This window comes from Pan paniscus, chromosome 15, assembly GCF_029289425.2.
Source record: "Pan paniscus chromosome 15, NHGRI_mPanPan1-v2.0_pri, whole genome shotgun sequence".
Classification (NCBI taxonomy): domain Eukaryota; kingdom Metazoa; phylum Chordata; class Mammalia; order Primates; family Hominidae; genus Pan; species Pan paniscus.
In genome coordinates, this window is record NC_073264.2 from 71,840,833 (window position 1) to 71,853,073 (window position 12,241).

A 12,241-nucleotide genomic window follows, 5' to 3' on the forward strand; every position below is an offset into this window, starting at 1 on the left:
CCCAGCTACTTGAGAGGCTGAGGCAGGAGAACTGCTGGAACCCAGGAGGTGGAGGCTGCGGTGAGCTGAGATCACACCACTGCACTCCAGCCTGGGAAACAAGAGCAAAACTCCATCTCAAAAAAAAAACAGAAAAAAAAGGGGGAAAGGATGAGTTTACAAAGAACCACAACAAACCAGAGGTAATCGTTATAACAGTTTTATTCAAGTCTCTGTGTGCTCTGGCATTGAGACCAGGCTGAGATCAGCATTACACTGTAATACAATAAGAGGTTTAGCCATTGAACCAAGCCTGCTTGGCATCCCTAGTTAACAATTTACAGTACCTCGAAAGAAAAAAAAAAAAGCCAAAGGAAAGAACCTGATAAGTTTCCTTCAGGACTTTTTCATCTTTAAATATTGTTGACAACATACAATAACTTAAATCCCAAAGCAAAGTGGGAATTCAAGGACACGGGGTCAGGACACATGAACAAGACATTGGAGCAGAGAAGGTCTAGGGATAAAAACTAGTAGCTAATTACAGAGGAACCAAACAAACACATATGTGAACTTTCACTTCACCTAGACTTAAAAGCCCTAAGGGGGAGGAAAAATCCCAAAGAAAGCTTTTCTGTGAACTAAGTAAAACCCATCTCCAATTCCTTTCCTTAATCCTCTACAAGCCTTAGACTATAAGATATCTGGGTTTCGGTGGGGAGTGGTTGTGGGTGAATGTGCAGGATGAGTAGGGAGGGAAATCAGAAAAGAAAGTGAGCAAGTTCATCACCTCCCTTCTTTGCTACAACTGTGTATCAAAGGCATGTGGCTCAATGTGACAAAAAGGCAAAAGCCTGACCTCAAGTGCCCAGGGAGGAGACACAAGCTACAGTAAGGCTTCCAAGCTCAAGAGACTGAGAGAAAAGTGAGGAGAAGCTGGAATGAAGAGCAGCAACAGGGCACCTGCAGGCTGGAAACAGGAGAGAGGCTCACGGCCTTCAGTGGTATTGGGAGAAGAGCTACAGAATTGACATGTCCAGCTCCTGTGTGCTTCAAACCCCTGGAGTCATGGAGAGGAAACAGGGAGAGGAAGGCAGCCAGCAGCATCAAGGATGTCAGCTGAGACGTGCGAGGGTTCAAGTCCAGTCACAGGCAGATGACAGGTGAGCCAAGGACACAACTCCTCCTTGGGCAAAGGGCAATCTCAAAACCTCGGTGGACCTGAGCTAGGCCAACTTTATCTCAAGAGCTTCTAAGTAGTGGCTTAGAAATGTGCTCAGAGGAAAAAGAGAGGTGACTTTGGAACCAAGCAGATCAGCAACTTGCTTCCTAGCTGTGTGACCCTGGGCAAATTATAGAGCCATCAGAGCCTTGGTTTCCACATTCTTAAATGGGGGTAATACCCACATCCCAGAATTATTGTAAGGAGTCAAAAATTATATATATATGAATCACTAGGACAGCACCACCCCCCACGTGGAAAAAAATTAATGATTTCTTATCATGTATTATTTGTCTTTATAACAAGGCCAGGATACATCTTTGCCTCACTCTGATGGTGATGAAGAAAAGAGCCACAGCCAGCATGGCATCTGAACTGGAGGTAGAGATAAACGATGAGAATGAAATAAAGATGACAGAGGATGAGGAGGGTGGTGGAAACGATACTAGCAGAGGGTGTGATGGGCCAAATTCTGAAGACTCACTGTGCAGGCACAGAGCTAGGGAATGTGGCTCTTGGCATGCCAGGGAGTGAAAAAGCCTCCATTCACTTTAGTCCCTTCTGAAATCTGGACGAGAGAATGAATGAAGTTCATTCACTTCTGGAATTCAAACATGTTCCAAAGAGGTTTAAGAGGAGAATCTAAAGGAGCCTCTCTGCCATAATCACTTCCCTTCTCCAGGGAACACACACACACACACAAGTGCCCTCAGGGCTGCAGAGCCGGAAAGGCAGCCAGAGAACACCAAGGAAATGTCACACCCAGGTGTAGATCCAAAGTTAAAAGCTCCTAGATGTTTCATTGCTGTAAGCCTACACACTCCTATTTAAATGCGAGCACCCCCAGAGAGCCGCTGCCTCACTCAGGACCTGAGGGGAAGGGCAAGTAAAAATTTAAAACGTATTTCACAGTGGTACCTAAGCCCCTCTCACAGGTCCAGGTGAGGGGCAGGCAGGGCTGGGTCAAGAGTGGAGTGAGGCCCTCACCTTGGGTTAAAATTTAAGGGGGTGCCAAAAAAAAAAGAACCTCAGTAATCAAGGTAAATCATATTGCAATGCAGTATTTTTTAAAAATCAGAGTTATTGAAAAATTCCACGATGAATACAGTATCAAAATTTTAAGTCAGGCTTTGTCTGGGTTGGTGTCCAGGTGTGAAGGATCTCAGGAATGGGCAGCACACTACTTCTGAAACCTGGCCTTGGACTTCAGTGAGCGCAGGGCAAGGAACACCACGGCCCTGGGGCCCTCGCTCCCCAGGGCTCCGCTTGTGACTACTCTGACCTCTGGGTTCAGAACGCCCAGACGTCTGTCCCTCATGTTCCGGTAGGAGAGGCCTGTCTGTGCACCCCTGGAATGGTATTCTGCTGTCCAATCCTGAGACACCTAACTAGTTAGACACCTATCTCGATAGACACCTGTCATGTCCACATCTGCCAATCAGCCTAGTAAAACTAGGTGATGAGTGCTTTCAAAGAGGGCAGGTCAGACCAGACAGGTAGGAAGATGGGTCAGGTGAAAGGCAGGTCTGTTTCCAAGGGTTAACAAAGAGAGGTGTGGAAAAGCTCAGCTCCTATAACCAGCTGGGCCCCAAAGCTCTTCTCTCTATCCAGCTCCAGGCCCAAAGCAGGCTCCCTGTAGGGGATGGGGAACCACAGACAGTAAGAATCAGGAAGGACCAGTCCTACTGGCTCCTGATCATGGAGTGAGCCCAACATGAAGAGCAAAGCCAGGGCTCCCTAGGCAGCCTACAGAGGCCCCCGTACTTCCAGGGCCCAAGACGGGAAATGGATGAGGAAGCGGGTGGACATGACTGTCAATATCTCATCAGGACAAAATGAGAAAGAGCAGTCTGAGAGGAAGTCCATAAGAGACTCACCTGGCCTGCACGGCTAACCATAAGTCCCGGGCTGAGTCATGATAATTAGGCACCTAAACCCTGTTAATTAGCCTTAATCGGCAGGATTTCAGCTTCCTCCTCCTGCCTTCCAACACCAGCACCTGAGTGGTGAGCACCCACCCAGGTAGCAATGCCAGGGAAAAGCCCAGGACTGAGGTCCTCTCCAGAAATAGCAATGGATTTTCCTTTCACATGTGACTTTTCATTAATTTGAATTCCTAATCTAGGAATACGCTGATCCGACAGAAGAGATGCATTTGGTAATGCGTTTCTAACAATAGTATACCTTGACAAAGACAAGTCATTCTCAGACCTAAAGCCAAAGAGAGAGGCAGGTACATTAGGGTGAACCATATGAAATAGCTGATATTCGACTGTTTTTGACGTAAAACCGTACATATATTTCATACACACGAACACTTTTCTGCACCAAGGGAAGCAATCTGGCAAGGCTGCAGTTTCTGTGCAGGACTCATGGCTCCAGGACCATACATTTGAAAGTTAGAAGGGCTTCAGGAGGGAAAGTAGATAGCATCGTCCCCAGTTCACAGTAGGCTTCTGAAGTCCAGTGAGGGGAAAAGATATGTGCAAATTCACACACCCAGGAAGTAGGCAGCTTTTATCACCAGGTTCCTGCCAACACGGTTTCAACCCCAAGGTGTGCCATTCACAGTCATCCAGTCTTCAGTGCCCTCTGCTCTTTGCTTTGTTAAAAGTGAGCTGGATGAGTTAGGATTGCTCAGGAGGTGTCTCCTTCACACAAGGGAAGGAGGAGGGAGGGAGGTCTCCAATGTGGGGACCACAGAGGCAAGAGAGTTCATGAAAAGTCAGGTCTAGATGTCCTTGGGGTATCTCATTGTGTCCCTGAGCAACAGTAGCCTGAGGGAAAGGGGGCTTAGTGACCATGACACATGTCCCAAGAGCAAGGGGACCCTTTTCCAAAGATTCTTCCAGGAACTGGGATGATTCCAGGCTCTAAACAAATCAGACTGATGACCCCAAGAAATGAGAGACAGCCAACTGTCACTCTGATGTTGCTACCAACCTCCCTCTCTCATTTCCTTCTCTGTAAGACACAACCTCCCTCTCCCATTTCCTTCTCTGTAAGACACAAATGGTGAGGATGACATTGGCAGACAGCGTCAGACAAGTTAAGTGGGGGAATTAGGAAAGAATGCTTGTCAACACCAGGTGCTATATATGTGCGGCAGAAGGGCATGGGCCCAACCAGGGCTCCCATTAGTCATGCTCAACCACCTCCAAATCACTCCTCTTCCAGAAGCCAAAGGACGAAAGAAAAGGCAAGTTCCCTCAAGGCAAAGGTGACGAGAGCCACACTCTCAACTTCAGCGATTCATCCTGTATAGATGAAAGAAGCTTCCTCTAGGAGCTGGCAAGGAGCTATGGTGTTTCACTGACCTCTGATACATACACCCAACTCCCTTGAGAGGAAAGCATGTGATGATTGCTTTTAAAGGAAGGAAATCTGAGAGGGGCTAAAGAGACAAGCCTATGGCCACACAGCAAAAGCAGAATGGGGAATGCAGCCAACCTGTTCAGTTCTGAGCCCAGTGGCCTCACTCAGCAATTAGTTCAAGCCACTTTTTCATTTCTCTTCACTTGAATTTTCATCTTTAAGCATTTCCCCTTCTCTACTAGCAAGGGTATCAAATGTACAAGGAAAATGATGTCATTTTGCAAAGGTCAGGAGGAAAAGTTAGCACTATTTTGAGTTGTCCAAATGTAAGATATCATTGTTGCTATTACTGTTACCACCAGACCCTAGGGATGCCACAGGATGCCAAGTGAAGAGGATCCGCCAAAGCCTCTCAGAAATAACATATAGATAACTGAGGTATCTACTCAGCCTCCTGGCAGCAGTCTGGATCCCCAAGAGGGTCAAAAGGGGATAATCCGAATCAGCAGTAGGAGCTGAAGAATCCAAGAAGCAGGGGCAGAGAGCAGTATCTGTTCCTATTACCATCTTCCATGAAGTTAGCACCTGCCAAGAGCAGAAGGAATGTGTCTTTGTGGAAAGGGAAGGCAGAGGAAAGGGGTGCCGGCTACTGCCACTCAAGTGGCTTCATCCACAGCTCCAGGGCCTGCTCCCGACCAGGACCACAGAACAAGGGAACCTGAGCGAATAGAAAGCCACTGAGACCTGCTACTACTATACAGATCCTTAGCCCATCTCCAACCTTGCCCCACTGAGAGAGTGCAGCAGTCAGGGGCCCATCAGAGACCAGGTGTGTAGGAGTTGAGAGATGCTAACTGTTCCTTCTTCATGGGTGCTCACAGTAGCACCTTTGGATAGCCCTGCTTTTGCTTCTTTCGGGTACAATTATTTCCTTAGCAAAGACCCAGGCTTGCTTTATCTTTCCCCACAGTGGACAAGTAAGGATGGCACTCAACCTCTCACTCAATGGCAGGTGACCATCATTCAGTTACACTACATCAGTTACACTACATCTAGAAAGATGGCTGCAACCTACCACAATGGCAAAAGTTAAAAATGAGCAAAGGAAAAATCTCTGCTTCATACCACAGAGCACTGTGTATAGGCAGCATGGTTTGGAGGGCCACAAGAGGGCCATTTAGTGGAGCCAAGGATATACAGATGTGTTCATGGTTTAGCCTGAGGTTATGGAGGGCCCGGGGGAAGGAGGCCACAGAACAGACTTTTTTTTTTTTTTTTTTTTTTTTTTTTGGAGACAGAGTTTCTCTCTTGTTGCCCAGGCTGGAGTGCAATGGCGCAATCTTGGCTCACTGCAACCTCCGCCTCCCAGGTTCAAGTGATTCTCCTGCCTCAGCCTTGCGAGTAGCTGGGATTACAGGCACGTGCCACCATGCCTGGCTAATTTTTTTGTATTTTTAGTAGAGACAGGATATCTCCATGTTGGTCAGGCTGGTCTCGAACTCCCGACCTCAGGCGATCCACCTGCCTCTGCCTCCCAAAGCGCTGGGATTACAGGCGTGAGCCACCGCGCCCTGTCAGAACAAACTTTGTATGTACTTCTCCCCATCAAGAATGAAGAAGAATCACTTGGTTGGCTGGAACTGCTGGTAAGATTCACATTTTTTCCTCCTAGCTCAGGAGTAGGGGAATGGGGACAAAAACAGTATCTTACATATTGGCTTCACTGAACAAAGAGAAGGACACAGAAGAGAAGCAATAACAAAACCTTGGGCAATAAAACCAGTAGCGCCTTCCCGTCCAAGACTTGGTGGGCCCCTTGAACCAAAGTGCTAATGGGCTCATAAAGCAAGGAACAAGGTCACCCCTTTAGTGACCCCAAGGCAGGACATCTATCCCAGTTATAGAGAAAGAGCAGTGACCAATTCATCACTGTTGCCAGCTGCACATCCAGGCAGCAAATGCAAGGAACCTGCTGAGTGACCTCCAAGACAAAAGACAGTGGAGCAGCATTCAGAGAGTCTCGAGGGAAGAGGGGAATGACCTTGAGACTCTACTCCCAATCAAGTCGTCATTCCCACATAAAGACAACTGTTCACACATAACACAGGAGGCCTCAGAGTAGTGGCAGGGAGAAGACATACACGAGAAAGCTTTAGAGGAAGCTCAACATTCAAGTTAAGGAAACAACTTCCAGGAAGGTCAGGGTTGGCCTCTGCTATCCTTCCTACTCAGCTCATGGTTCAGAGCCCAGCATGAGGGACTACCTGTGCACAGGCCTTGGTCAGTTTTCAGTATGGGGGACCTCAAGGTTATTGTACATCAGCGGCTCCCTGGGCACCCTATAAATAGCACTTTGCCACATGCATTTACAGAAGGTACTCCTGCTGGCTCCATTTTACTTCAAGGGCATCACAACATGGATGGCCCAGTTGAGAGTGAATTCCCAAGTCCCAATGTCCAGGTGGCCATATGGTATTCTGCTTCATAGCTGTTCTAGGGCATTGCGGTGATATCTACTAACCAAACATAACCAAAAGCCCACAAACTCCAGGGATTAGAGTGAAGACCAAAGGAAGGGAGTAACACATAAAGTTCAGACAACAAAAGGAACAGACAGTGGAATTTTGTCTCTGACTTAGAACTGGCACCAGTGAGTGAGTCCCCCAAGAAACTATTCCTGGGATGAGCAGATGATTGTATCCGAACCTGGTCTGACGAGGTCCTGACCCCAAGTAGCTAGATGGGTACCCTCAATAGTTGCTGGTTTGCCCTTTGCCGAGAGTTTCCAAAAAGAACAAGGACATACTTCATGAACCTCTTCACTGCAACTTTACTGTATTTTTCCTAACATCCCCGTCCCCCTGTTCTCACTGAGGCAGTTCCCCTTTCCACCTGTGGGCTCAGATAAATAGGTGGGGCACCTGGAAGTGCAGATAGGCAGTGCCAGGTCTATCAAGCCCTATGACCCCACACTGGGCCACCCTGCTTTCAGTCTTCCTGCTAGCATGAAAGGGCTTAGGACACAGAAAAGCTCCTATCTCGAACCAAGCCAGATTCCCATTCCTGGGTGTTGGAGGACAGCGGAGGAGGACCAAAATCAATCACAGAATATCCAACACTGGTGTTTGGGAAGCTGAACTCGGGGCTGACAAAGGGACCCCATGACAGCTCTGCGCACACCCAACTGGCTGAGGAGAGGGAGCAGCAGACAGATTTGGCTGAGTGACTCTGCAGGGTCACTCTAAAGGCAAGGAAGACTGTGGAGGGTGGGGGACATGCATGCACCCCTCCCTCCCCTACACAGCCAGAGCTGATGGCCACAGCCCCTCCAGTGGACACAGGTAGAAAGGCCCTGCAGGGCAGGAGACTCTCTGAAGTGGCCCTGTTTCCATCCCTTCCATCTTCAAAGTGCATTATCAGTGCAAGAAGTAGGGCTGGATCTCAGGGGGTCCAACCCTGAGAAAGGGCTGTGCCCGCCAGCTCCCTTCATCTCCGCCGGCTGTCCCCCTTGCCCGCCCCAATCCTTTTCGTGCTAAGACCAGAACTCCTGCTGGATCTCATAAGGGGCAGGCCTGTGCGTGTTCAGTTCCACTCTGCACAGCGGCACGGTGCTGTCCTGACTCTGCCCCTCTGCATCCAGGTCCAGGAGCGTCCGCTCAGTCGGGGGCAGCGGCCCTGCCTGGAACGGGAGCAGGGCTGGAAGTCCAGGCCGCTCCTCTACAGTGCTGCTACTGCTAGCAAAGCAGGAGTCCAGGTTGCTGGGCGTCTCTGTGCTGGAGCTGTTGGCTGGGGAGGTGCTGCGGGCATGGCTGGGGGACACAAACCACCAAGGGTCCAGCCGTTGCCGGTTGGCAGAAGGACGCGGCCGAGGCAGAAACTCCAGAGTCTTGGGTCTCTCCAAGGTAGAGTCCTGCTGAGTGTTCCAGCGCCTTGGGGTTGGGGGGAAGACCACATTGGGGTCAGGGAGACGGGGGAATTCACCTGGGTCTCGGCTGGGACTGGGGGTTTTCAACATTCCTGGTCAAAAAGACAAAGGGAGAAGCATCAGATGATGCACCATATTTCGGGGTTAGATATCCACTACTCCCCCCAAACACCACCATATCCCTACGCAATCAGGAGAACATGAATCACCAAATGTTTGTGGAGCACCTACTGGGAGGCACTGGGGATACAGTAGTGACCTAGAAGGCCATGATCCCTGTATCTGGTAAGAATAATAGGACATTTGGGGGTCGCATGTAATGAAATAACTGAAGGCAGATGTTGGCAAATGACACACAAGCTGGCCACCTGTGTTTATAAACAAGGTTTTAGGTGGAGTACAGTGGCTCATGCCTATAATCCCAGCACTTTGGGAGGCCAAGGCAGGAGGATCACTTAACCCCAGGAGTTCAAGAACAGCTTGGGCAACATGATGAAACCCCATCTCTACAAAATTTTTTTGCAAAATTAGCCAGGCATGATGGTCCATGCCTGTAGTCCCAGCTACTTGGGAGGCTGAGGCAAGAGGATCACTTGAGCCCAGGAGGTCGAGGCTGCAGTGAGCTGTGATCACACCACTGCACTCCAGCCTGGGTGACAGAGTGAGACTTTGTCTCAAAAAAAAGAAAAAAAGGTATACAATAACATTTTATTGAAACACAGCCACATCCAGTGTCTGCTTTCCCACTACGGCAGCGTAGTTTAGTTACAACAGAAACTGTACAGCCTACAAAGCCTAAAATATTTACTATCTGGCCCTTCACCAAAAAAGCTTGCTGCCTCCTGACTCAAGGGCATGTCTGTTCATTTACTGCTCATCCATGTAATAAACATGTGACGGGAGCAGAGCTAGGTATCAGAAGTCCAAAGGTGAGTAATGTAGGGTTTCTGTTCCCAAAGAGGTCACATATCTGAGTATAACAAAAAACAGGAGGGCAGGTCAAGCCAAACAGTTAAATACAATTGTTGTTGACACTTAAATCTCATTGAAAGGGTATTACTATCCCCGCTTTTCCTACTGGATTAGAGGCTGTTTCCAAGTCAGACTTAGGTCTTCCAGGGAGAAAGAGATGGTGACAGGAAAGAGATGGTGACAGGAAAGAGTGTGTGTCCCCAGGTGTCAGATGTCGAGGGCAGTCATATGCACAGGGATAGCAATTTGCCTGGACTCATCTCCACACCTGAAGAGGCAGGTATGAGTCAGGGGTGAGTGTTGAAGAGTGTGATGAATGGGTGGAAGCCTGCCTTCTGAGTGTGTGTGAACTAATGCTATAATGAGAGGCAAAATCCCAGCTATGTGGCAGAAAATACTGCTCCCACATGCAGTGCAAGATTCCTTCCTGGAAAATGCATCATCCTCCTCAGGGAATAACTAGAAGCTAGACTCCTGCCCTTCCTGTGCCCTGAAAACACTACCCTACCCTAAGACTCAGGGTCTGGACATTCCAAAGGAGTCCCAGGTCTTCTGATTCTTCCTAGAACCTGCCTGTCTTCTTTCAATCCTCAGGGAAGACCCCTGAGGCACAGGTCAGAGAAAAGTCAGCCAGCCCTGGCCACCTCCCTGATCCCAGATCTGTATTTCTTGATTGGCTAAGAGGAGGAATGGTGTTCACTCAAATCCCGAAGTGGAAAGAGAAAATGAGGCCTGCAAACATCTTCACTCCCTGAGGAGGCACAAAGAAAGGAAAGAGAAAAGAGGAAGAAGACTCACCTGCTCCAGGACTGGGGCTCAACCCATTGCTGGAGGGGCTCCTGCTGGCTAGGAGAGTCTCTGGCTTAAGGGCCCCATCAGAAGGAGTCCGCCGGTGACTGCTGGGCTGCGAGGGGGCGGTGAGGGTGACATGGGTGGGAGTCAGAGATTGGTTAGGATCTCGTTTGAAGCGCTCTACTCGGACATTGACCAGGGGGTTGTGGGTACATGGGCTCAGGGGAGGGGCCTCGACTGGGCTGACTGGCATCTCATACACGACAATTTCATCGCTGTCGGAGCGCAGCAGGGAGCGTGTGGAGTTGCACTCGGAGATGGAGGAGAGGGAGAGCAGCGTCAGGGAGGCAGAGGGGTCTCCTAGCAACAGCATGGGCTCTTCCTTCTTGAAAAGCTTTCGGGATGGGGGGCTGGTGCTCCGACGAGGACGGCTGGACCTCTGAAAAAGACCCTCCCGTCTTTTCTTCTCCTCGCGGGCTGGTGGCTCAGGCTCCTCCAGGGGAAGCAGCTGGCACTTGCCAGCTTCCAGCAAGTCAAACCCTAGGCCTGTGGCTGCCAGAACAGCCCCACAGCCGAGCAGAGCCACCTCGCAGCGGCGGTGGTGGGCACCGCCCCGCTTGAGGCTGTTGGTTGGCGTCAGCTGAGGGGTACTCGTGGCCGAGTTGACTGGGGTGGGCTCCTCATGGATTCCATCACTGGAGGGGCCATCGCCATCCTCTCCACGAGGGAATGGGATACAGAGGTAGGACTGGCTGGGTGAATGCTGTAGGCGACTCTCTCCACTCCCTGGGCCTTCACTGTCCTCATCCTCTGTGAAGATGACAAGAGTGGAAGAGAAACAGGAAATGGAAATGAGGTGGCAGGAATAAGAATCTGGCCCTTTCCCCTCACCCCAGGCCTCCTGTCTCAGTCTCAGGGACACAAAGGCTCAATGGTGTGATGAGCAGGACATGGAATTGAACACTGAACCAAGGGGGCTTTATCCACCCCCCAACACAGGGAAACCACTCTCCATTCCAGAGCCCATTTCCTTAGAGCAGAATAAAAGATCTGCTAATTTGCCATTTCTTTCATAAGGGATCTGTGATAGTGACTTGGGTATCCACTTGACTGGACTGAGGGATGCCTGCACGGCTGGTGAAGCACAGTTGCTGGGTGTGTCTGTGAGGCTGTTTCCAGGGGAGACTAAGATGGGAGTCAGGGGGCAGGGAGAGGAAGACCCACCTTCAGTGTCGATGGGCACCACCCAACTGGCTGCCAGCAAGGCTAGAACAAAGCAGGCAGAAAAAGGGGGATGCTCAGTTTGCTGAGCTTCCTCTCTCTGTTTCTCCCTTCTGGAGAGGGACACTTTTTCTCCTCTTGCCCTTGGAAATCAGAGTCCAGGTTCTTCAGCCTTTGGACTCTCAGACTTGTAACTGAGGCCTTTCGGAGGCTCTCAGGCCTCAGACTGGGAGCTGCACTGCTGGGTTCCCTGGTGTTAAGGCTTTCAAACTGGGATTGAGCCACTCTACTGTCTTCCCTGGGAGCCATACTACAGGCTTTTCTCATTCTCCAGCTTGCAGACGGCCTATCATGGGACTTTGCCTTTGTAACTGTGTGAGACAATTCTCCCTAATAAACTTCCTTTTGGTTCCTATTGGTTCTCTCCCTCTGGAGAACCCTGACTAATACCGGCCCCTTAACACAAGTGCAGTATGAGTTTCTAGAACACTGAACATTCTAGAACAAAAACATTCCCAATGTTTCCTCCATGAAGCAGTGCTAGGGGTCCTTAAATGGTCCTAGAAGCTTGGGCAAGAATGCCCCCAGGGAGCAGGGAGACAGCCAAGACTCTCAAGAGGAGCTATGCTTACCCATCTCCATAAGGCTGGTGAACCCTGGCAGGGCCAGGCTACTCCTTGGGCCCTTCACCAGGTTGGGGGCACTGGACGACCACTGCTTATATCCATCTACCAGGGACTTGAGGCTGAATCAGAGGAAAAGAGGAAACTGTCAGAACTGGTTACCTTTCTTACTTGACCCTCAGCTCCATGGGT

The 12,241-nt window shown here is 49.8% G+C and overlaps 1 protein-coding gene across 2 annotated transcripts in view; it reads right to left on the reverse strand.

The window, feature by feature from the left end:
* Window positions 1-183: 183 nt before the first annotated feature.
* MAP3K9 (mitogen-activated protein kinase kinase kinase 9) overlaps window positions 184-12,241 on the reverse strand; it is an 86,448-nt gene continuing 74,390 nt past the window's right edge. Inside the window, exons 10-13 of one of the 2 annotated variants that reach the window (XM_034937736.4) lie at window positions 12,059-12,171; window positions 11,430-11,471; window positions 10,212-11,015; window positions 184-8,533 (exon numbers count right to left, since the gene is read on the reverse strand). In XM_034937736.4, the coding sequence (XP_034793627.1) occupies window positions 8,049-8,533; window positions 10,212-11,015; window positions 11,430-11,471; window positions 12,059-12,171 (1,444 nt within the window). In that variant the 3' untranslated portion in view covers window positions 184-8,048. The remainder of the gene's footprint in view (window positions 8,534-10,211; window positions 11,016-11,429; window positions 11,472-12,058; window positions 12,172-12,241) is intronic. The other variant, XM_014347632.5, reaches the window with a different exon arrangement.